The sequence below is a fragment of the Zingiber officinale genome, chromosome 1A, assembly GCF_018446385.1.
Source record: "Zingiber officinale cultivar Zhangliang chromosome 1A, Zo_v1.1, whole genome shotgun sequence".
Taxonomy (NCBI): Eukaryota; Viridiplantae; Streptophyta; class Magnoliopsida; order Zingiberales; family Zingiberaceae; genus Zingiber; species Zingiber officinale.
The window spans coordinates 23,765,613-23,790,391 of record NC_055987.1 but is presented as its reverse complement, the minus strand read 5'-3'; the positions used below and the strand labels follow the sequence as shown (position 1 = coordinate 23,790,391).

At 36.9% G+C, this 24,779-nt stretch overlaps 5 protein-coding genes and 1 non-coding gene across 6 annotated transcripts; 1 reads left to right on the top strand and 5 right to left on the bottom strand.

Moving 5' to 3' along the window:
- Positions 1–488: 488 nt before the first annotated feature.
- Positions 489–2,438, top strand: LOC122001248 (protein CHUP1, chloroplastic-like). The gene is made up of 5 exons (XM_042555904.1): positions 489–1,275; positions 1,370–1,686; positions 1,782–1,893; positions 1,969–2,100; positions 2,196–2,438. The coding sequence occupies exons 1-5, from the start codon at positions 670–672 to the stop codon at positions 2,262–2,264; spliced, it is 1,236 nt and encodes a 411-aa protein (XP_042411838.1). The 5' UTR covers positions 489–669; the 3' UTR covers positions 2,265–2,438.
- An 85-nt stretch (positions 2,439–2,523) lies between these two features.
- On the bottom strand, positions 2,524–2,595 carry TRNAP-AGG. Its single transcript has one exon. It is a non-coding gene; the product is annotated as a tRNA-Pro (tRNA).
- A 216-nt stretch (positions 2,596–2,811) lies between these two features.
- Positions 2,812–5,690, bottom strand: LOC122021030 (calcium-dependent protein kinase 2-like). The gene is made up of 8 exons (XM_042579099.1): positions 4,577–5,690; positions 4,334–4,477; positions 4,103–4,255; positions 3,860–3,975; positions 3,567–3,734; positions 3,366–3,493; positions 3,171–3,270; positions 2,812–3,074 (listed from the first exon to the last, which is right to left on the bottom strand). Exons 1-8 carry the CDS (start codon positions 5,223–5,225, stop codon positions 2,982–2,984), a joined length of 1,551 nt encoding a protein of 516 aa, XP_042435033.1. The 5' UTR covers positions 5,226–5,690; the 3' UTR covers positions 2,812–2,981.
- A 232-nt stretch (positions 5,691–5,922) lies between these two features.
- LOC122021018 (protein ROLLING AND ERECT LEAF 2-like) lies at positions 5,923–10,771 on the bottom strand. Its single transcript, XM_042579088.1, has 6 exons — positions 10,571–10,771; positions 8,757–9,888; positions 8,500–8,574; positions 8,131–8,348; positions 7,175–7,398; positions 5,923–6,602 (listed from the first exon to the last, which is right to left on the bottom strand). The coding sequence occupies exons 2-6, from the start codon at positions 9,838–9,840 to the stop codon at positions 5,942–5,944; spliced, it is 2,262 nt and encodes a 753-aa protein (XP_042435022.1). The 5' UTR covers positions 9,841–9,888; positions 10,571–10,771; the 3' UTR covers positions 5,923–5,941.
- A 3,014-nt stretch (positions 10,772–13,785) lies between these two features.
- LOC122001241 (pyruvate kinase, cytosolic isozyme-like) lies at positions 13,786–15,794 on the bottom strand. The gene is made up of 3 exons (XM_042555891.1): positions 15,582–15,794; positions 14,678–15,139; positions 13,786–14,598 (listed from the first exon to the last, which is right to left on the bottom strand). The coding sequence occupies exons 1-3, from the start codon at positions 15,792–15,794 to the stop codon at positions 13,786–13,788; spliced, it is 1,488 nt and encodes a 495-aa protein (XP_042411825.1).
- A 7,680-nt stretch (positions 15,795–23,474) lies between these two features.
- Positions 23,475–24,469, bottom strand: LOC122001232 (NAC domain-containing protein 87-like). The gene is made up of 3 exons (XM_042555880.1): positions 24,262–24,469; positions 23,917–24,188; positions 23,475–23,817 (listed from the first exon to the last, which is right to left on the bottom strand). The coding sequence occupies exons 1-3, from the start codon at positions 24,431–24,433 to the stop codon at positions 23,611–23,613; spliced, it is 651 nt and encodes a 216-aa protein (XP_042411814.1). The 5' UTR covers positions 24,434–24,469; the 3' UTR covers positions 23,475–23,610.
- Between the last annotated feature and the right edge of the window lie 310 nt (positions 24,470–24,779).

Sequence of the window (24,779 nt, the reverse complement as noted above, 5' to 3'; positions counted from 1 at the left end):
AGATTTCTTCCTTGCAGTTCTTTGTTTTGTCCTATGAAATCTATGTGATTGGTAAAAAGGGCGCATCTGCACTCCTTTTCACCTTGCTTCACATCCAAGCAAACTAGAAAACAGTCCTTTAATCGCACAAAGATCACCTTCAAAACCTAGAAAAGTAGGTGATATCAAGTCTACCTGATCTCTAGATCAAAGTGACAAAGAACAAGGAGTTGTTCCTTGCTTGTATTTATCAAGTTGCCGTGACATTAAATGTTGGAATTATCAGAACTAGTAATCAGATGCGTCCTGTGCTACTCTTAACATCCTTTTTCTCACAAAAGAACATCTTGTTCATAAAGCACTTAAAAGATGAGACTTCTTGGCCTAAGCAAGCAACAATGGATGTTTATGAACCAGCAATTAAGCATGATCATCAGTCCTATTAGTGACTGAAACACCAACACACTACCAAGCCCAGACAGCTACTCTTTATCAACCATTTTAATGCCTAGCAAGAGCATATTTTAACTCGTGCACCGATATGATTACCTACCTGCTAAACTTGACGTATTGTCAAGTGTCAAGAAAGCCCTCATCTAATTAAGCTACTTGCTAAAGCCAAGGCATTGGAGATTATAAGAATGACGAAGGAGGTTTATTGGTTGATTCAATACTAGTAAAGCTAGGAAAATGTTGAAGGAAGAAGACACTTGCAATACTCTCCTAAGCCAAAAGCTTGAGGCCTCTCTCAGGCGAATAAGTTTCTTGGAGATAGAGAATGAGCAGCTGAAAAGAGAAGTTCACCGCTTGAGCACCCAAAATGCTCTACTTCGAGGCCAGGATTCCGATCGGCGGCCGACGTTCCTGCTCAAGAAGACCCAATCTTTGGCCTGCAATGTCGCTTCCTCACAGGAGAAACAATTGGATCAAAACAACAACACGGATGAGAATAGTTTGGCCAGTGACAATTCCACAGCCAGAACAAGATCACCGAGAGTGCCAAAGCCACCACCGACTCCATCTTCTTTTTCTTCTTCTTCTTCTCATTCTTCAAATGTAATCAAGGGCATGAAGCCCCCGCCACCGCCGCCGCCGCCGCCGCCGGTGTCTTGGAGGTCAGGCTGTGTGGCAATCAAGGCGGTGCGAAGGGTACCAGAAGTTCTGGAACTTTACCGATCTCTTACAAAGAAGGAAGGGAGATCGGATATGAAAGCAGGCAGCTTGGGGACTCCATCGCCTACCAACTCCCGGGAAATGATAGGAGAGATTGAGAATAGATCGGCTTATGTTCTTGCAGTGAGCTTATATATACTACTTTCTCTTAATTATTCAGATCATCAGCACCTTCATATTCTGAATTCATAGTTTAAGAAATCGATCTCTTACGCAGATAAAATCCGATGTGGAAACTCAAGCCGAGTTCATCAACTTTCTGACAAGGGAGGTGGAGAACGCAGCGTACAAGGACATCGCCGACGTGGAAGCGTTCGTGAAGTGGCTGGACGAGGAGCTGTCCTACTTGGTGGACGAGAGGGCGGTGCTGAAACACTTCCCCCGGTGGCCGGAGCAAAAGGCGGACGCAATGAGGGAAGCGGCCGTCGGATACAGAGAGCTCAAGAACCTGGAAACAGAGGCGTTGGCCTTCCACGACGACCGCCGGCAGCCTACAGCCGTCGCCCTGAAGCGGATCCAGGCGTTGCAGGACAAGTGAGACCAGAATCTAAAAACTGATCCATGCATGCGAGCTCCCAGTGGACTCCGACGGCTCGTTAATTAATTAATCGACATCTTCGTTGGTACAGATTGGAACGCGGCGTGCAGAGCACGGAGAGGGCGAGGGAGAGCACCGGCCAAAGGTTCAGGGATTTCAAAGTCCCTTGGCAATGGATGCTCGACTCTGGCATCATCGCCCAAGTATGTGATCAATCCACATATTCATTGTCGTCATCTTCCAAGTCAAAATTCTGGTTGCATTTGGTGCGCTTGCAGTTAAAGTCAGGTTCCATGAAGCTGGCGAAGGAGTACATGAACCGAGTGGTCACTTCGGTGAAATTCGATGCGCTCTCCGACGAGGATGAATTAATGGAACAAGGTGTTCGATTTGCTTACCGCGTGCATCAGGTGACCTCGATCCGCCCGCTGATTAATGCATGCCATTCGAGCTTTTTTCTTCTCTTGAGATCGATCGATCTAAACAAACGTGAGTCTTTTTCCAGTTCATTGGTGGATTTGATGAAGAATGTCATCAGGCGTTCCAAGAAATGAAGAAGTTAGCATGCGATTGAAGAAGGCACTAATGCGATTCAAGAAGTTTGGAAGACATTATACTACTGAACTCTATGAGAAGTTTGCTATAAGAGTTTGATAAAATTAGGTTAAAGGCAGAAGATTTAATGAAGGGAGTCTTCTTCATGTCTCAATAAAGGCCATTCAAATATGCAAAGATCCTAAAAGTGTATAAAAACTTTGCCCATTAATTGATTGCTATAATATTATATAAAATATTATATAAACTTTTTAAATCAAGCAAAATCATAAAAATATGGGGCATTCCGAGAATTGAACTCAGGACCTCTCGCACCCTAAGCGAGAATCATACCACTAGACCAAATGCCCATTTTGAAATCGTATTTTTTTAATATTTATATATTGTAAATTAAACTAGAAGTGAATCAAACATCTTCATGTTTTCGTGAACAATAATTTGATCAGTATTATTTGCGACCTTAAACCAATTTGGCAATTTCTTTGTATTGATTGAAATTTTCTAAAACCTATGCTGGCTAATAGCTGATGTATATAATAAATTGATTAAATTTGTTTTACAGAAAAGCTAACCCCCCTCAAATCAGACATACAATGGTTGGACACTTGAACTCTTCTCCTAACTCGTCCCCACAAGCAAGATTTGTACAATTTTTTATGGGAAAAAAAAGAGAAATTTGTACATGAAACCCACAGAAAGTGTCGATCACATTCACAAGCTCCAACAGAACTTATGGTCAGATAACCACATCCCTTCTCTTCTTTGGATTCGGATCAGGGTTCCCCATTCGCATCATTGCCACAAACTCATCGTAATTAATGTTTCCATCCTGTACATTGTAAGAAAAAAAAGAGGAAGAAAGTTATATTATTTTCCCTTGAACAACTGGTTTTGTAAAACTTCTCCAATTGTTCTTTCTACTTACATTGTCAACATCAACATCATCAATGATACCCTTGATTTCTGTTTCATCAAACATCCCTTTCTCTTTCAGAGCTTGCTCAAGTTCTTCCCTCGTAATATGGCTACACAATATTAAGCATACAGAAGTTCATTGCTGATCAATTCTACCACTAAATAGTTGCATCTACCAATAAAAGATTGTGTCTTGACAACTTACCCACTGTTGTCCTTATCGAAGTATTGGAATGCGGTATACAGATGCTCTTCTCTATCCATTCTGTTCATGTGCATGGTTGCTGTGATGAACTCCTCGTAGTCGATTGTTCCGTTACCGTCCGCATCAGCCTGTGGAAAGTGGTATGTGGCCAAGAGGTTGGGTTTTATACTTGAAATCTTCGAGAACAAATGAAAAGCTTACAGCTTCCATGAGCTGCTTCACTTCAGTCTCTGTTAGTTTTGTTCCTTGCTTTGCGAGACCCTGCTTTAGCTCTTCAAGAGTAATAGTTCCGCTGTTGTCGGAGTCCATGCTCTTGAACATTTCCTTAAGACCTTGTATCTCCTCCTCTGATAAGCATCCTGCAATCACCTGCAGAAAATGTAGTAGAAATACATTAAAATGGTGACAATTACACACTTTTCCTCTACCTAATCCTTGTCTCCTGGAATTATTATTCTTCTTTCTTTCAAAAAGCCAACTCGACCAGAATTTACCCTTAATGCAGCCTTCTTAAATTGATTCATTGCTCTGAATTGTTTCAGTCTACCAAGAACAGCATTATCAAGTGGTGTATCAGGTGCTTCCCCATCTTCTTTGATCCAAGGATGATCTACATATCAAGCTCAACATCAGTAAGATCTTTAGTAAAACCACAACAAGATAATGATAGAATAGAAGGCTTTGGTATGCTACTGACGAAACCTATCATAAAGGTTACATGAGAGAAGAAATCATACTGAGAACTTCAAATGCGGTTAGCCTTTGTTTAGGGTCCAAATTCAGCATCTTCCTTACAAGATCCTTAGCGCCAGGAGAAATTTTAGGCCATGGGTCACTTGCGAAGTCAATCTCTCCTCTTAAAATATCATTAAAGATCCCTTGTTCAGATTCTACACAAACAAATCTTGGTTTAAATTTTTTGTTCTCCTAAGCAAATTCTTTAAATTGTCGAATAGAGAGAAGAATACCAGCCCAAAAGGGAGGAACACCGCTGAGGAAAATGTAGAGCATCACCCCTATGCTCCAAATATCAGCTTCGGGTCCGTATTTTCGTTTGAGGACTTCAGGTGCGATGTAATATGCACTGCCAACTATGTCTTTGAATACCTCACCTGTTCAGAGATTAGGATGTGAACCAAAAGATTCAACCAAAACATTGTAAGAAAGACAATACAATATTAATTGATGAATCAGGAGCAGATGGATGGGACCTTGCTTGAAGAAGACTGAGAGGCCGAAATCGGTGGCCTTGAGCGGTGAGTCCTCTTCCTTACTGAACAAGAGGAAGTTCTCGGGCTTGAGGTCCCTGTGCATGACCCCCATGGAATGGCAAGTGTGCACGATCTGCACGATGGTCCTGAGCAAGGAGGCGGCGGCCCGCTCGGTGTAGTGTCCCTTGGCGATGATGCGGTCGAAAAGCTCACCGCCGGCGCAGAGCTCCATGACGAGGTGCACCGACTGCTTGTCCTCGTAGGCGCCCTTGAGCTCGACGATGTTGGGCTGGCCGGAGAGGTGGTACATGATCTGCACCTCCCTCCTCACGTCCTCGATGTCCTCCTTGTTGGTGAGCTTCCGCTTGGCGATGGTCTTGCAGGCCAGCTTCTCGCCGGTGGCCTTGTGGGTGCAGAGGTAGGTAACGCCGAACTGGCCGCGGCCGAGCTCCTTGCCGACGGAGTAGGTGGCGCGGACGTCCTCCATGGGGCGGCCGAGGACCAGGCCGATGGCGGCGGCGGGCTTGGCCGTGGCGATGGTAGGGGGATTCTGAATGGAGGAGTCGGAGGAGGCGTCATTGGGGTCGCCTTCGGCGTCAGGATCGACCGAGGCAGGGACGGCCGGCTGCTTGGTGAAGCAGTTGCCCATGGGTGGGGAAGGATGTTGGGGGAGGGGGTACTGGTTGGCCTCGACTATAGGCCAAGAAGAGACATGGCGGATGGGAGGCCAGGGAGGATTTTGACGGGAGAGGAAGAGGTGAGTTGGGAACGGGAGGAGGGGAAGTTGGCGCGAGCAGAGATGGCGGGGAGAAATTGGCGGGAACCAACTGTTCGTGTCTTAATCGTAGGTGGCACCCCGATAAGACATTGTAATGATAAAATGAAAATATTAAATAACATATTAAAATAAAATAATATATATATATATACACCATCAAATAAAGCTGATAGATACAATTTGCCTAATTAATTACATAGGCATCTTTGAGATCCTTTATTCCTCTCAATTTGATGACAAAAGGTGAATACGTTCGTCCCAATATTTTGTTAATCCGTCTCAGGATCAACACGGAAGAGATAAATCACAGACGGCTACTAGTCTTTAGAATAATGACTAGCACATAAAGAAGACATTTATCTCGACTTTACCGAGATTCAAACCTCCGATCTCATGATGACAACACATCATATGCTAACCACTAGATTCATCCGAAAGGACTCTTTATTCCTCCCAACTTGTGTCCATAATGGATAGCTGTCTCCCTGTCATTATTCTGGAAATTACAGTAAACATAACTTCTCTTTTCTTCTTTTTTTTTTTTTTTTCTAACTTGACTTCAAGGAACTAAGGCAAAAACGCAGTTTTTATTTTCTAAATTCAGTTTTCTCATAAACATCTCGAGCCACATCGATAGACTTCTTGAGAGCTTCGTATTCCAACACTGAACTGTCTGAAAAACTCTTTAGCTTGTCTAGGAAGTCCATGAAAGCCAGTAGTAGGTTGCTGTATTGGAGATTCCAATTCACATTGGATTTACTTAATGGAACATATAGGCCACCACTCTTCTCTGCTATCCGCGACACCGATAGGGACAACCTTGAAGTCTGATGACCCTTATCTTGAGGTAAGAAATCGCTTGCCGCACTCACTAGATGGTTTATAGCCAACGCAGCTTTCTCAGTTGGAAGTTTATCCAGTAGAGCTAACCAATCTTGGCAGGTGACAAAAATTGGAGGAGCTATGTCTCTTTTTGGACAGAACGGTTGCTGCTTTCGTCTCTTCTGTTTCTGAGATAGTACACATTTGTGGAGCCATTCATTTACAGCTTGAAGATAAGATTTGTGTGCTGAAATCCATCCTGAGAAATTTGAACAAAGAGATTTCAACTCGAAGACAAGGTCAGCGGCTTGCTGTTCCGATTTTGATTGCGTATGAACTTTGGTGCTGTCATTACTGGAAACCAAGGAGATAATGCTGTGTTGACGAGTGTGATAGTCGAGCATCATTCTCCACATTCTAGTTAAACTGAAATCACCAAAAGAGAGAGATAATTCAATCTTTGGATAACCATACAGGAGATAATTGTTAGCAAAGTAATTATCAAATCCAAGGATTCAAAATCAAATTCAACGAGTGACGCAATATTTTTGTTTTTGGTTGAAGGGTGACTGATCCTTACATCCTTTGTTCCAAAAGTAAGCATTTCAGGTGTTAGAGTCAAATTACTAAGCACTACAGGATCCTGATAACCATCAGTTGAGTATGTAAAATTGCTATTTGCTTACTGCCATATGTAAACAAGGATCAACCAATTGTATCAAAGGTTCGTAGGATCAGCATTAGTTAGATGAGACAATCAGTAATAGCATTTTTGCTCAAGGCTGGACTTAATTTTTGACATTTTGTGCCAACAAAGAGAAAAAGGTCAGAACATTATGCAAAACGATGGTGTTTGTGCGAAATTTAGGTACTACGCATAGAATAACAGCAGGATTAGATGTATAAAAGGCTCTTAGGATCAGCATTAGTTAGATGATTCGATCAGTCTAATATAGTAACAAATTAAGAACAATTAACTATAAAAAAAACTATTTTACCCTTCAATCAACTCCTCTAGTTGTGGTTGGAGTTCCTTGTCCCTTATCTCTTCTATTTGCTTTGATATTGAATCAATTCTGTGGATGGCAACACGGATTCTAGAATGAAGATCCTTAACAATTGCTCGGGTTTTATCTATTATTATGGATTTTACTCCCACAGATTCTTTATGCCTCAGCAGTCTACATTTCGTATCGTATTCCCTCCGGATCATACCACTTACCTGAAACACAATAAAGTTAAAAGGCTTGAGCATCATGGCTGAAACACAATAAGCTTAAAAACACTCGAGCATCATGTCCTTAAGCATTATGTTTCTTATCAATAATTGGATGAAAGATAAACACAAGTCAAACATAAAGAAAGGCATCTATCAGGGCAAGTAGCTCATTATGGAAATGCAATCAAAATTTGCTAGTAATCACTAAGCACAACAAATGAACCACTGGAAATCTCTAGCATTATTACATGTAAATATTCAGAGAAAAAAACTGAGGAATATAAATCACTGTAAGTGCAACAAGATATGGGTCCCAACTGAAGTCACTGTGACTCATTCTTTCTGTTAATGGTACATGTGATTCATTCCGTTTACAACATTCTGATAATCAAAGAATGAGTCACATGTACCACTAACAGAAAGACAGACTGAATGAAAAACTCAGACAAATGTATTCACCTAATGTTTAATGATATTATAATCACTAACTCAATAAAGCCAAAAGTCTCAGGAGTGCCATTTCGTAGATCTGTATCAAAGTGTTCCACAGGTATCTTTCACTGATAAGAAGTGAATATGCCCTTCTAGTCGATTCCAGAAAACTGAATTGACTGGTTATACATCATACTTATGTATATGTTGTTTTTTAAAATGAACCAGCAATAGATTGCAGACGAGACAATTAGATAAAATAATGAGTTGTATTCATTTTATAAAGCTCAAATGAGTACTAACCTTAACTTCATCATAAAGTTTCCTTTCCCATGCATACAGCCGATCTAATGTTGAGGCATGGCTACCTGAAGTCATGCATGTGCTACTGAAAATTTCGCTGTTCAGATCCTTTACAAAATCATTGGCCATAGTTGGGTCAAGAAATTTCCCAGATGACGAGGAGAGTGATGATACTGAGCTATGCCATGTTAAATACTTCACTTCACTTGAATCAGAAACTGCATAAAATTGGGATCATTAGAATCTTTTGCAGTATTAAAGTCGTCTCTAACTGAGTCTTTTTTCTTAGTGCAGTCACTTGAGAGAAAAGTAATTAAATACTTGAGTCTAGAAATGACGGTGGTATTTAGAGTTGAATAGGTAAACTACCTTGTGGGTGAGGTGTTTCTTCTGTACAACAAACAAAAAAGGGTGCAACGAATGTAGATGCCTTGGTTCTGTGAGCTGAAACAAAGATTGGAATTAGATCTCTGTTGACTAGGTAAGCAAAGGGAACAAGAAATGGAACTTTCAAGAGATCTATTACCAGGATAAGGAATGTCCTATCTAGCCCAAGAAAACCAGATGAGTTTAGCACGCATATGCTAAAGAATCTTGCAAGAAACTTATAATGGTACTTATGTTACCTTTTCTTTCAGGAAAGAAAGGTGGGAATTGTACTTTGTTTGCCTCCAACATCCTTGGAACTTCTGTTCCCGATTCAGAAGCTTTCAAAAATAGCTCTTCAATTTCTTTCACCCATGACAGTAAGTCCCTTACAACATGATTAGTTTCTGCCATAGATTCCTTGGGTTTTCCATTTACTGGAAGTGCAACTTCCATTGAAGCTGTTTCAGTAGGCACATCATCTCCAGAGTTTCCATCTGGGATCTTAATAGCATCCCCAGACAGATATTCTTTTTCAGGAATTGCATCTTTTATAGATTGGGTGTCTGTAGCATTCCTTTCTATTTCTTGTTCCAAAATCATATTTCGATTTCTGAACATTTGAACCAATGGTTCATTGGATTGTTGGTCAAAATCATCTTCTGACGGCAACTCATTATCCTCACCTACGGAGGCTGTGTCTTTATCTCCCAATTTTGGTATGCCCTCGTTTTTAAAGCTGCTACTTCCATCAGCATCATCAAAGCAATGGTTTAATTCTCTCCTATTCTGAGATGGAAGTTGAGGAGTATCAAAATAATCCCATCTCTTAGCGTCAAGAGGGGTTGGGAGAACTTCAATGGAAGAAATCTCATCAGACTTCGACGTAATGTGCTTTGGAGTGCTAAATGAGGTTTCTAAAGTGGCTATAACCGATGTTGGAGGATTTTCCTCTACGATCACATAAGAATTCATTCCAGGTTTCATCTCATTGACATGCAAGCGTCCAGATGAATGAGGAGAAGGAACTGGAGAAAATGATTCAGTTCTCTTCACACGTTGTGAAAGAGATGGAGATGCGTTCGTGATATGCATATGCCTATCTGTTATAGCAAGAGGCTCAGTTGTCGAAGAAGCTGATACATTCCAGGAAGAATCAACAGAAGCTTCAGAATCTACAAATTTTCTAAATGCAATTCCAACATTTCTTAGGGACTGAACATAGGAAACATGAGCATCTACAAGCGAGCGCCGCTCGTCAAGAGTTTGTCTGACAAATCGCTTCCTCTCTCTACACAGTACGAGGGCCTTATCTTCTTCAATCTTCGAGTTTGCAGCCCCCATTTGCAGTAATGATCACCAGAGTTTTGTTTGCAATCCAGCAAAATAATTCTGCAACACAACAACAGCAGGCTGTTGTAGAATATTTCGCAATCCATCTAATGCAATTTGTTCGCTCCAATTGCAGCAGGCAGTTGGTTATCATTTCTAATCATGTTGTGGGAAATGATACACAAAAAAAGAATGAAAACAACAAGAGTTTATTGAAAGGATGGACTAGCACGGCTTCATGATAATACTAAAAAACCAACTTAACTTTCTTAAAGGTCAATTCATATGATATGAAGCAAATAATTTAATTGGCATATCAATTTATTCAATAAATAAACAAATTAACAGACGGTTTTCTACTGTTCACGATCATTATCAATTATTAGGCGTGTAGATGAATCCAGTAAAACAACTACAATAGAAGGCATAGTCACAGATTATCCAATCCAGAAAGGTTGATGGCCACCGTGCTCAGAAGTCTGAACTCGAAGATAAAGAAAAAGCCTTTCATAGTACAAGTATCAATTTTGATTGATCGACACAAAATAATCACTTCACAGAGAGGAATTTAACAAGAAGAAAAAGGCAGAAACCAAAAATCAAACCACCAAAGAAAGTGAAAAATCCGACAAACTCGCCCAATTTCAACATGCAAATAGTAATTCGCTACAAGGAAACCAAACTATAATCCAGGAGATAGAAACTGAATCCAGCAGACGAAAATCAGGACAAGTTCGCGTACCTGTGTCCACAACGGGAAGCTAAGAGGGCGTTGAAATAAAGGATCTTGCTGGAAAACTCATGAAAGCTGCCCTTTTGGAGGTGATCATGGATGACCGAGCTCTATGCGATCCATGCAAAAAGAGAAAAGGAAAAAAAAAAAAAAAAAAAGGAATGAAAGACTTCGGTGGAGGAGAAAGACGAGAGTGGTCGTGAGTGGAGACCCAGAGAGTGGGTCGACAAGGACGCGGACCATGTGGGCCCCCTACTCTCTTTCTTTGTAAATGAAGTGATTCAGCTTCGCCCATGTTTTAAAACATTTACCAAAAAAAAAAACAATGCCTCTATATAATTCATGTGTCTTTTTATCACTGTTCGTCCTTGATAATGAGGCTATTAAATTTTAAAAAGGCAAACTGTGAGAGAAGAAGCACAGGGCAAACCCACTACTTCCCTCGTTCTCATCGACAGTGAGTGTGGTGTTATTTGTTGCCTTGCTTTAACTGAGGCCGGCCACCAAATGAGCCTTCATCGCTTTGGAGCTTGGACTCATGTCACAGACCATAGATATTCCAAATTCCTCCGGGGCCCACCAGGAATCTACGTGAGTCAGCAACACATGAGCGACGGGCACAAAAGTTTTGGCAGTGGAAAAGGCGATCGTATCGTAATTATACGCTTACCAGGACAATTTATTGGAGCATTAATTCTTGTATATATCGCAAGTGTACAAAACATTTAATTAATGTACCATGGTTCAGTTTTGAACTCCCACCACCCTCTGTGAAACTCGGATAGGGACAAGACGAGCAAGGCTTTGATGTCGGACCAAGTCATGCCGCCACCATTAATATATTACTGTACTGATTTTTTGAGAAATGACAGCAGTGGTAAGATATATCATGATAATACCTCAATCATTCACTTATGGATAGATAACGCAGGAAGGTGGGCAGTCGTGATCTCTGCTCCTTAATGAACTCAGATGTAGATTGGATTGTGGTCCATGCGAATGAAACCTGCTGCACCTTCTTTTTATTTTAATGCGTGGATTGCAGATTGCTTCAATGTGGGTTCTGAATTCCTACTTTACAATCTCGTCAACTGCGTCTTCGACTTTTTAATTAGTGTAACTTCTGCAAGGATAATGGCCTGACAGACAAGACAATAATTTTGAAGTCTTTATATGCCATGTTCTTTTATGACATTAATTAGTAGGCAGATGTCAATTGATGGTGTATTAATTGAAATAAAGTAGCTATAGGTTTTATGGTTTTTAGCAATTAATTTTTTTAAAAAAAAACATTGGTTCGTTTATATAAATTTGAATGAGCAAAAGTAAGATTTTAACGAACAACATTCCTGTTTGTTTTATTATCAAAAGGGTATCTCATCCTGGATGAATTTATACTTTTCTCTCTAATCTATTGTTCATAAGTTGTTTTCAGACCGATTCAAAGCTGACTGGGACAGGTATATAAGAAAAAAAAATAATACATTTAGATTTTAATTCACTTCTCAAAACAATCCAAACATTTGGAACCCTCCTCCTTGAAACTCCTTCATTCGCCCTTCACCGTTTTCATTGATTAACTCCCTCGTTGGCGTCTAGCCTTGCCTTGCCAGCCTACCTCCGAAGCTTTCTTTCTAAGATTGTCTAAAGCTATCAATCATTTAAGAAAAAAAAAACAATATATTTAAGATTTTATGTTTTTCAAAAAAAAATCAAACATTTTGAACTCTCCTCCTTTAGAATTCCTTGTTCATATGTAGTGTGTTCTCCTTGTATGTGATAATCTTCTATTGTTATCTTTTAGCTACCACTTATTGTCTTACCTTATTCAATTAAGTTCTCATTTGAGTATTCGAACAACTAAGCACGTTGTAGCAACTATGAAATCATAGTTATTACAACGTTTTAGTCTAAGCACATTATAGAGACTACGATTTGGTAGCTACTATAATATATGTGGTCGATAGCGATATGCTTGACCAAAACATTATAATAACTATGAATATTTAGAATGGGCAAAAGAAAGACTATCAATGTATTATATCAGTTACGATTTCGTAACTACTATAACATGATTAACTCAAAATGTTGTAGAGGCTATGAAATTATAACTGCTACAACGTGGTTAGAACAAAATCTAAAACTTTGTAGCAACTACAAAATCATAGCTACTAAAATGTGGTTAGACCATAACGTTGTAACAGTTACGATTTCGTACTATTACAATGTGGTAGGACTATAAACAAGAATGTTGTAGAGGTCATAAAATCATAACTACTACAACATGGTTAGAACAAAATCTAAAATTTTGTAGCAATTATAAAATCGTAACTACTATAATATGATTAGACTAGAACGTTGCAGCAGTTATAATTTCGTAGCTACTACAACGTGGTAGGACTATAAACAAGAATGTTGTAACAATTACGATTCCTATCTACTACAACAATGATATTTGGATAAAGGAAGAAGATGTTCAAGAACTCAAATGAGAATTAAACTGACACTAAAATCTAAACCCTAAATAATAAGACGAGGTAGTAATGGGCGGTTAAAAGATAGATAATAAAAGATGGGCGCGTGCATATATATGAGAACACATTGCAATCGATGAACGACGGCAGGCAGGTGAGGTGAGGCGAGGCGAGGCGCTGTGGTGGAGTTGATCGTTGAAAATGGTGAAGGTCGAACGAGAGAGTTTGAAATGTTGGGGGTTTAATCGAGAAACACAAAACCCTAATTGTATTGGATTTTTTCCACTCGTCTGCCCGACCAACCTTTAACCGGTCTAAAAATAACCCAACCTCAGATGAACAATAAATTAGGGAAAGAATGATAAATGTATCGAGGTAGAACGCTCTATTGATAATAAATAGAGAAGGATGCCTTTTTTTACTAATAGTTTAAAAAGGGGTGTCCTTTTTATTTTTACTGAATTTGATTCTTACCATAAGCCACTTTGTCTTTATTATTGGAGCACATAACTTCAAAGTGTTCTTAATATATATAGCCCTGAGAGTTTTTATTTTGCTATCCAAATTGAAATACGTATTTTGTTCTTCTAAATTAGTAGAAACATTAAAGGTTAGGCTGACATCCATTATGTTTACAAAAATTCTCTCTATTTAGCAAGCTATTAAAAAGCAGAAATAAAAAAGAAATAAAATACTAGTGATGATTCAGTATCCATGAAAATTTCCAAGCTAGCTACTACTATATGGTAATCACTGAACAATCATAATCCTCATCATGGTTGCACCTCCATCTCGATGCAGTGCCACAATCGATTCCCCAGGTCTGCATAGTCCTGTGGCCTTCGCATGCTCAAGAGCAATTTTGACAGCTTCATCAGTAGTCTCGTTATCGAAGGCCTTTGCAGATGCACAGCTCAATACAGGAATTATTCCTTTGTATATGAGGCTGTGCCTTGCAGGAGCTACGTCGCTGCAGAACCATTCCAATGAATCCGTCCTCAAACCTGGAACGATCACTGACAGTATCGGCATTTCGGGCCTGTATTTAGCAACTAGTTTTGCAGTGGTTCCCCCTCTGGTCAGAACCAAAATGAGAGATGCCTTGGCAGAGCTGGCTGTCCTGACAGCTGAAGCTGCAAGACTCTCCGATGGACTCATGGGCAGTGATGCTGTAGCAACAATCCCTTTGAAAACGGAACCCCGATCATAGTAAGACTCGGCTTCCAAGCAAATCTTAGCCATTGTTTGGACTGCTAGCTCTGGATAAGCACCTGCAGCGGTTTCACCACTGAGCATCACACAGTCAGTGCCATCGAGAACCGCATTGGCGACATCAGTTGCTTCTGCTCTAGTTGGTCGTGGTGATTTGGTCATGGACTCCAGCATTTGAGTCGCGGTTACAACAGGTTTTCCTCGCCTGTTACACTCGGCTATCATCACCTTCTGTGCATAGAATATCTTCTCAGTAGGAATTTCCATTCCTAAATCTCCTCGAGCGACCATGAAAGCGTCTGATTTTTTGAGAATGTCAATAAAGTTGGCAATCCCTTCTTGATTCTCAACCTGAAAAATATTTAGAGTTTGAATAAGTCATTATATTGCTCTCTTTGCAGAAACATAGGGGGAAAAAACATCAACAAACCTTGGACATCAGCAAAATTGACTTGCCATGTTCTCCAAGAACCTCCCTAACTTGTTCAAGATCAGAACCTTTGCGCACGAAGGACAGGGCAATGATGTCAATTTTGTTTGGAACACCCCATCCAAGAATGTCTTCCTTATCCTTCTCTGTTAGTGTAGGAAGGTCCACTTTAACTCCTGGAAGATTAACATTCTTCCTCTCACCGAGGATCGCAGAGTTCTCGCAGCGGCAACGAACCTGTCCCAAATCCTTATCGCAGGAAAGCACTGTGAGGGTGATAGAACCATCGGCACACAAAATGACACTGTTTGGCTTCAAATCCTCCGCAAGCTTTTTGTAGCTCATAGATATCGTGTTCTCATCGCCCTTTATGCTGTAATCTGTAGTTATAGTAATTTCTTTACCCTTTTTAAGACGGATAGGCTTGCCATCTCTCAGAAATCCAGTCCGTATCTCTGGACCCTGTTAATTATCCATCTAAACTGTGAGAACAGCATAGCCATTGACGTTTGAGAATCTATTTTATAAGAAAGAAGAATATCACAAACTTCAAACTCTAGCCAAGAATATCACAAACGTGGTTCTCTTTTTGTTGCAGCAATATCCAGACCTATCTAGCCAAGATTTAAAAACAGTAAAATTTCTTTTGTCGCTGAGACATGAAATGATTGTGAGAACCATTAATTAGTACGTGAAATATTAACAATGTATAAAAAAACATGATACATTGATGGAAATAAAGCAGAGTGAAAACACATTCAAGAAGAAACGTATACAAAGACGAGAATTTAGATCGTATTCTTCACAACTCTCGGTCACGAAAGTTAGTACCTTTAAGTACAAAACGACAAAAGAGAACCTAACAAAACCGCGAAACACGACAATTTGTACGAGAGAAGATCACCTTCGTGTCGAGCATGACGGCGCAGAGGATCCCGGTATTCTCCATGGCGGCGCGGAGGTTATCGAGGGTTTCCTGGTGGTATTCGTGGGAGCCGTGGGAGAAGTTGAACCTGGCGACATTCATCCCTGCCCTCAGAAGCTTCTCGATCATCTCGACCGACCTCGACACCGGGCCGAGGGTGCAGACGATCTTGGTCTTTCGTACCTCCGTCATTGCAGGACGGATTAAACGAGTTGAAGCCGAGAAAGAAAAAAGGGAATTTGGAGTTCGTAGCTGAACGTAGGAAACCTTACAAAAAAAGCTGAGCAGATAGTTCAATTTATAGATAACAGAATATGCTCTCTCTCTTTTTTATAATAATTAATTTTATCAAAAAAAAAATTAACTAATTTATTAATAAAATTGGAAAGTGCCGTATTAATTAATTTGTAAGATAATAAATAAAATTTTTAGATAACTTACTTTCTCAAATTATAATATTAAGAAGCCTAAATATTTTAATTATTAAAAAAATAAAATAAAAAATTATATTTACGAATACATCATATATATTTTTTTACCCTAACATTTGTATAAAAATATAAATTGAAAATACATATTATTTTTTAAAAAAAAATAATCAGTGACAAATTAAATTAAGTATAAGTCCTGTCCAATTAAATTATGTTTGTAGGGAGAGTAAAATATAGATTAAATCAAATTAATCCTTTTAGTGAATTTATTTTTTTTTAAATTATAATTTTTTAAATTTATTCAGTTCGATTTTTATTTTAAAATTCATAAATCAATTAAATTTAAACATATTAACCAGTCAACTGATTAAATTGATATATATATATATATATATATATATATATATATATATATATATATATATCAAATATGACTAATCATATCATTAATTGAATTAGTCAATCATATCGATTTGGTTCGACGACAAAATTAAGTTGGTTTAATTAATTTTTAGATAGATGAATAAAATTTCTAGATGAATATATTTTTAAAATTATAATACTAAGAAGTCTAAACATATTTATAGAGAATAAAAATATGCTCCTTTTTACATCCGAGGTATTGAAATCGTAAAACTCGCAATTCTAAGAAAAAGGGATTTCATATTTTTATCTCTGTATTCTTATTGTTTAATTTTGGAATAAAATTCATGTTAGGATTCATGTGAATAAATTTTTAAATTCCTTTTTATAATAATTAATTCTATATATAAAAAATTAATTACAGATTATTAATAAAATTGGAAAGCGCTGTATTAATTATTTTTTAAAATAATGAATACAAATTTTAGATAATTTACTTTTTCAAATTATAACATTAAGAAGTCTAAATATTTATATTATTAAAAAAAATTATATTTATGAATACATCTTATATATTTTTTACCCTAACATTGTATAAAAATACAAATTGAAGATATATATTATTTTTTTTTTAAATAATCAGTGACAAATTAAATTAATTTAGTATAAGTCATGTCCAACTAGATCATGTTTGTAGGGGTGAGCAAAATATATCTTTAAATCAAATTAATCCTTTTGGTTAATTTATTTTTTAAAAATTATTATTTTTTAAAATTTATTATTTTTTAAAATTTATTATTTTTTAAAATTTATTATTTTTTAAATTTATTCAATTCAATTTTTATTTTAAAATTTATAAATCAATTAAATTAAAATATCGACTGTATATTAACTAGTCATATATATATATATATATATATATATATATATATGTAATTGAATTAGTCAATTATATTGATTCGGTTCGGTGACAAAATTAAGTCGGTATAAAATTTTTTGATGAATATATTTTCTCAAATTATAGTACTAAGAAATCTGAACATATTTATAGAGAACAGGAATATGCTCCTTCATGTAAAAGGGATTTTGTATTTTGAGCTCCGCCTTTTGTATGCGTACAGCGTATTGTTTAATTTTGTAATAAAATTAATGTTTGGATTCATGTGAATAAATTTTCTTTTTATAATAATTAATTTATATAAAAAAATTAATTACAGTTTATTAATAAAATTGGAAAGTGCTGTATTAATTAATTTTAAAGATGATGAATAAAAATTTAAGATAATTTACTTTCTCAAATTATAATATTCCGGAGTCTGAATATTTAAATTATTAAAAAATAAAAATATATTATATTTGTGAATACATATTATATATTTTTTACTCTAACATTTGTATAAAAATACAAATTGAAGATATATATATTATTTTTTAAAAAAATAATTATTGACAAATTAAATTAATTATAAGTAATGTCCATGTTTTTAGGGGTGAAAAAAATATAGATTAAATTAAATTTATTTGGTTCGATTTTTATTTAAAAAATCATAAATGGATTAATTAAATTGAAACATCCATTGTTATATTGTACATGGCTAACGATATCATTAATTGAATTAGTCAATTATGTAGGTACAATCGACTTAGGTTTAATCGGATATTCTCATAGTTTTGATGTGTATGTTAAAAAGTTTAAGTTAGGTTTTATATTAGTTTGATATGTATGTTTGAGTCATACAAGACTTATTGAAATACACATAAGAAGCTAGGTACGACCAAGTTTGGAAAACTCATCCTAGGGTTTAAGTCCTTGAGACGGTGAAGGATGATGTGGAAGACATTCTAGGAACCGTCGGACGAGGAGCATGGAGTGGAGTCGAAGGAAGCAGACTTCAAGGCAACACGAAGGATGGAACAGAGAGGAGTCGCGAGCTCATGTGCATCTGAGGGACGAAGGCCGAGCAAGACGGCTTTAAAGGGGCGACTCCGGAGAGGATGAACATGAGTGTGTAATCAGAACTAGTCGACTGATGAAAATTATAATCAATTGGTCCAGTTGACTGCATATAGTTGATTGAGAGCGAACAAAAGTATTATGTTCGTTTAGCCAGCAACGACCAGTCCAGTGGTACGTGGTCGTTGGCTACCGTTGGTAGAATCTCGGATTCTGCGAAGTAGACATTAGCTACATCCAACGGTAGCACCAGTCAACTGATTGAAGTATCAGTTGACTGGTACACAGGAAATGAGTTAATATGTGATCTGTTGGATCAATTACGCGCGCGCGCGCGCGTGGGGGGGGGGGGGGGGGGGGATCACGTGGTTTTCAAAAAATCTCTTTTCGTCGTTTTAAATTAGAGTGCGAACGTAGCAAAAAAGAAAAACACAAAAAGCAGGCACGAGAGAAACACAAGTGATTTATTTGGTTCGGAACTTTCGGTGACTCCTACTCTAAGACCCAGGTCCCGCGAACCTATCGATGGGTAATTCACTATAAACCTCTTCCGGTACCTCTGGAAGAGGGAATCGAAGTACAAGGAAAGTTAGAACAAGTGCAACACTCTGCATTTGTCCTTTTGCGGTATTTAATTACACACAAAAATTTTACCGATACTTTGGAGATCAAAGTGGGAGCGCTCGTGTCGATGTCGGTCTGCCGGCCACGATCGAAAGTCCTCGGAGTAGTCGTTGGACACGACAACTTTGCAGCAGAGTAGTAGCGGAAGCCTGGAGTAGTCGGAAGTTCAATCATATGCGCGGTAGCTCGTATAGGTATTGTTCTTCAATGCCTTCTCAAGATAGCCTTATAAAAGGCATGGAAGGTACCTCCAATGAGGCGAAATCGATCTTGAATAGCCCGACACTTATCCGCAACTTCGGCCAGAATTTATCCTGCGGAAGGCGCCTTCCATAGACATGGAAGGTGCCTTCTATGAACAGTACGAAGGCGACTTCGTCACTGTTCATCCGAAGGAAAATTAGCTCCTTTTATCCTGCAAAACCACGTTAGTCCAAATAGCCTGCAAAACCAGTATTAGGACAAATAATAAATGATATTAAAGGATAGTACGTTCCCCTCTCAGGACCAAGAACTAGTAAAGGTCTCAGTTTAGGGATCTCAAATGGAGCTAAACTGGACTAACGTCTATTGTCCCTTCAACCGGGGTGCGTCCTCACTTGGTCACTCTCCTCCAGTGATTTACCTTAACTTACCAGTTTGCCAGATATCCGCTCAACCCGTTGACCTGTCTGGATTTCATGCCAGCTATTCGGTCGGTCCGTTGACCTAGCTGGACTCCCTCAGACCTGTCAACTGTTGCACACTAGGTTAGTACAATAGATAAAATAGTAAAGTAAAATAATGTCAATATATTTTAGGATTCGCTGGTCCGGTCGACCACGTGCGGTCAACCAGAAGACAGTCGATCACACATTACCTAGGGTTGCCTAGCTTCACTCACTAGAACTTTCATTGTCTAGTTTCACTTATCAGAACTTCCACCGCCTAGTTTCACTCACTAGAACTTCTACCACCTAGCTTCACTCACTAGGGTCCGACTTTACTCACCATGACTTCCACCACCTAGCTTCACTATTAGGGCTCAGCTTTACTCACCAGGACTTCCACTACCTAACCTCTAGTTAGAAATTCTCACTTGCTAGTCATCTAGTCCTAACTAGACTACTCTTTTCCAAACATCAAGTCCTGTTTAAATTAACCTTTGGTTAAACTTACCAGACTTAGGTACATTGTCAAATATCGAAACCCTAGAGGTTAATTGTACCAACATGATCAACTCTTTTCTCTCTATATATAGGAAGCTTGAGACATTAAAGGAGACTTGAAATACTCCTAGTCTTTGCCTCCAAGCTTCCAAAGTCTATACTCTTCTTCATACACCTAATTCCTAAATCTGGTAAAGAAGAAGAGTTTCTTTGTTGGAGGTTTTGCTCCACCGAGAAAGAGCTCATTTACCCGAAGATTGTCGAAGACTAATCCACTGAAGGATTGAGGGTTCGTTCACCTCAAAGATAAGCCATGAAGTATTGGTAAACAATCTCTGAATCATGTTACATCAATCGTGTTAGCGTTTATATTCCTATTTGCTTTTATTGTTTTAGTTTTATACCACTTGCAAAACTAATTAATTGTAAAGAAACAATCGGATTTAGGATGTAAGTTATTCAATCCTCCTAATCGGTCATCGATACTCAACAAATTATATTGATTTGGTTCGCCAGTTCGGTGACAAAATTAAGTCGGTTCAATTAATTTTTAGATAGATGAATAAAATTTGTAGATGAATATATTTTTTCAAATTATAATACTAAGAAATATGAACATATTTATAGAGAACAATAATATACCCCATCTTACATCCGAGGTATTGAAACCGTAAGACTCGCAATTCTAAGAAAAAGGGATTTCATACTTTTATGTCTGTATGCTTATTGTTTAATTTTGGAATAAAATTAATGTTAGGATTCATGTGAATAAATTTTTAAATTTTTTTATAATAATTAATTCTATATAGAAAAAAAATAATTACAATTTATTAATAAAATTGGAAATTGCTGTATTAATTAATTTTTAAGATAATGAATAAACATTTTAGATAATTTACTTTCTCAAATTATAATGGTAAAAAGTCTGAATATTTAAATTATTAAAAAAATTAAGAATATTATATTTATGAATATATCTTATACATTTTTTTTTAAAAAAAAATAATCAGTGACAAATTAAATTAAAGTATAAGTCATGTCCAATTGGATCATGTTTTTAGAAGTGAATGTCCCTCAGGGACAATCTAGCGATTAGTACATAGGAGTATTATAATCATGAGATTTCGGTAAAGTTGAAGTAAATACGAGCGTATTCACTTTTTGCGAGGTGAACAAAATGTAAATTAAATCAAATTAATTGATTCGGTTAATTCAGAAAATTAATTTAAAAAATAATAATTATTTTTTTTAATTTATTCGGTTCAGACTTTTATTTTAAAATTCATAAATCGAAAAAGACTGATGAATATGATATCATTAATTGAATTAATCAATTATATGATTCAGTTCAACGACAAAATTAAGTCGATTCAATTTGTATTAATTAAATTTTAAAGTGCTATATTAATTAGTTTTTAGACAGATGAATACAATTTTTAGATAAATATATTTTTTCAACTTATATTACTAAGAAGTCTGAACATTATCTAGAAAAGATATATTTTATTGTTCTTTCTTCCTTTTTTAATTGTTATATAATATATTTTATTTATTTTTATTTTTTTTTAAATAGGGTGTACATTGTTTCATGCACTGATTTTTAATTAGGACATCCACATGTATGGAAGCTCTCCAAGAACTCATAGCGCTCCCTGATGCCACATCAATATCACATGAAAAGAAAAAACTTTTAAATATCTCTTCACTATTAAAAAAAAAATCTCTCTAAATAATTTTTTATGAGTCCTATATTTTTTCATCATATTTTACTTTATTTTATATATAAATAAAATTCAAATTCATAAATTACTATTGAATAATTTTAATAATTAAAAAATAAATTACATAAAATAAAATAAAAACCTAAATAAAAAATATTGATTTTTAAAATTTAAATTAAATAATTTATTTTAATTAAAAAAACAAAGAAAAGAGATGATCACTTCTGCTCGAAAATGAGGGAACTCCCTCCCATGGAGCGCTCCCTCATTTAAACCACACATCTATTATGGGAGCTCCTATTATAGATGTTTTTAAATTAAGTCGAGCTCATGTCCAACTCGATCTGCTTTTTGACATGTCTCGAAAAAAAAAAACAAAGAAATTAGCTGCATGTGGGTTTAGGATAGACTAGAAGCTCAAATTCAACTACAAACAAAATCAATAATTAGGAATCCAAAATACTATATATTTTGATATTTGTCAAATTAGGATGCATTTAAGAAAATAAAAGAAAATTTTACATGTGTAATGTTAAAATACAATAGGTCATATGGAGTCATATACAGCAACACCAATACGAGACGAGAATGACTTCCCTGATTCTTTTTTTTCACCGTAATAAACTAAAGTTATATTTCTTGTTTAACCAAAAAAAAGTTATAATTTTTAGTTTTCTCCACATTTAGATGCTCAAAGCTCAAAGCTCAAAGCTCAAATGCTCAACACTGTCACAGTCACGTCGATATTACACAAAAATTAACGTCTTAATTATAAAAAGAAGTCTAAATTTTCTCCATGCCGATACTTCATTCTGTATTATCTCATCCACGTCTGTGGCTAGTCACTAGCTAGTTTGACAAATTCTAAATATATATCTCTGATGTGTATGGAACTCTTTTGTGGTGTGAGATAGAGAGATGCATGCACAGACATAGCAGCTATATCTATTGAAAATTATAGAATCTAGCAAAAGATTTGTGTTAATAGATCTGTTAGAAATAGTTAATTATAAGGTAAGAAACCTTCAATGGAATCTATATATTTGGTACCAGTTTCAATCAGTTTGTAACTTGCAAGAATCATTCTATAGTTATATATTAACGTAGAAATCAACAAGATGAAAGTTTTGCTTGTTAAGCGCCATGCATAAAATGTGGGAGATTGCTTCAGGGACTTCTCAAAAAAGTACAACTCGTGAACAATTAATTAATACATAATTATGAATTATTATTTATATAACATAATTATAATTTTAAGTAATTTAAGATAAATAACTTGGTCGTATATATTAAAGCTAATTACTAGATAGCTACGTTTTGGTTCAACTATATTTGGTATATAATTAGTCTATATATGTAATAGATTTACTTCGGAACACTTTGCTTAATTCCACTTGATGTATACACACCAAATTCCAATCGATGTTGTCTCTAGAAAGGCATCTGATTTGGATTCAATTAATCGAGTTCATTTAAGAGTACTAATTAAAATAAGATTAGTGATCCTAGTAAAAACCTAGAAAAGGAAGAATATGTAATAAAACGCCTGAATGGTAGAACATGCATGCATGGCAAGATTATATATATAGTTAATCACGAGTTAAGAATTAAAATTTGAACCAACTTCTTTTCTGGTGCATGTATTAATATTCGAGTGAATCTAAACATGAAAAATAATGACACATGTACAGATACAGACAGAATGAAAGGAAAACACCAACTAGTCAAATCTTTTTACATCCTCACCATCCTGCTGCTTCCCACTAATTATTCATATAACTGCTGCTCCATCCAGTTATAGCTCAAATACTCGGGGCATCGAGCTGGTAACTCTTGAAAGTAATAATTGGAATCAGAATAGACGTTGTTATTATTATTATTATTATTGATGAAAAGAGGCTGTGGACAAGTATCTCCAAGGCTTGGTGTGGCTCCCATACCCTTGTGAACAATCCTACAGACCACCCATTCCTCCTGCAAGAGTTTCATTAATTATTATCGGCTGATAAAACATAAAATGGTAATGTGTTAATTAATCTATACATATGCATGTATATAACTAACTATACATACCTTCATGGGGAAGGCTACTGAGGAGTCTTGGAGCCTGTACTCGTGCATGACCCAATTAGTCTTCTCACCCTTGGGAGCTCTGCCTCTGTAGAACACAAGGGTCTTCTTCATCCCCACGAGGACTCCTCTTCCCTTATTCAAAATCTCTTTGTCTTTTCCCGTGGCCTTCCAAAACCCTGCTTTTGTGGCTCTGTTGGTCCTTGTTCCCGTTGGATACTTCCTGTCCCTATGGCAGAAGAAGTACCACTCCTTCTCCCCCACCCTTGCCTTGCCTAGCTATCAGTTTTAACGTTAATTTCAATATTAAGAAAAATAATACTAATTAACAAACTAACTGTATATTACTTGGAAGGTGCCATGGCTCGCACTTGTTTAAATCGACCTCTCCTCCTATGGCAATCGCAGTGAAGGCATGGTTGGCCACCTTGGGAGAGAGGTAGTGGGTGATGAGCTCTTCATCAGTGGGTCGGAATCTGAAACCTGGAGGAAGGTTCAGGCACTCTCTTATACTTGTCATCGTTGCGATCGATGTCAACGTGGAGATGCGAGCTAGGGACGTAAGAAGGGATACGGAGAAGGAGGGGGGAGGCAGTTAAATAGAGATGATCGGGTCGCTAATGAGAAAGCTCAGCTGAATTACGTGCAAGTGAAGATACTTGTGCGAGAAGGTAGGCAAGTTTTCAAGCATTTGCTTATTTATGGTTTTCAGTGCTGATAACTAAGAAAGTGACCGAAGCGATGTGACGTAAATTACGGTGGCGGTTGGTTTTTTTTTTTTTTTTTTTTAAATGGAATTGAAATGAGACTAGGAATGTTAGTATGGTGAAAAGAGAATAAGTATGTATATAAATATTATTTTAAAA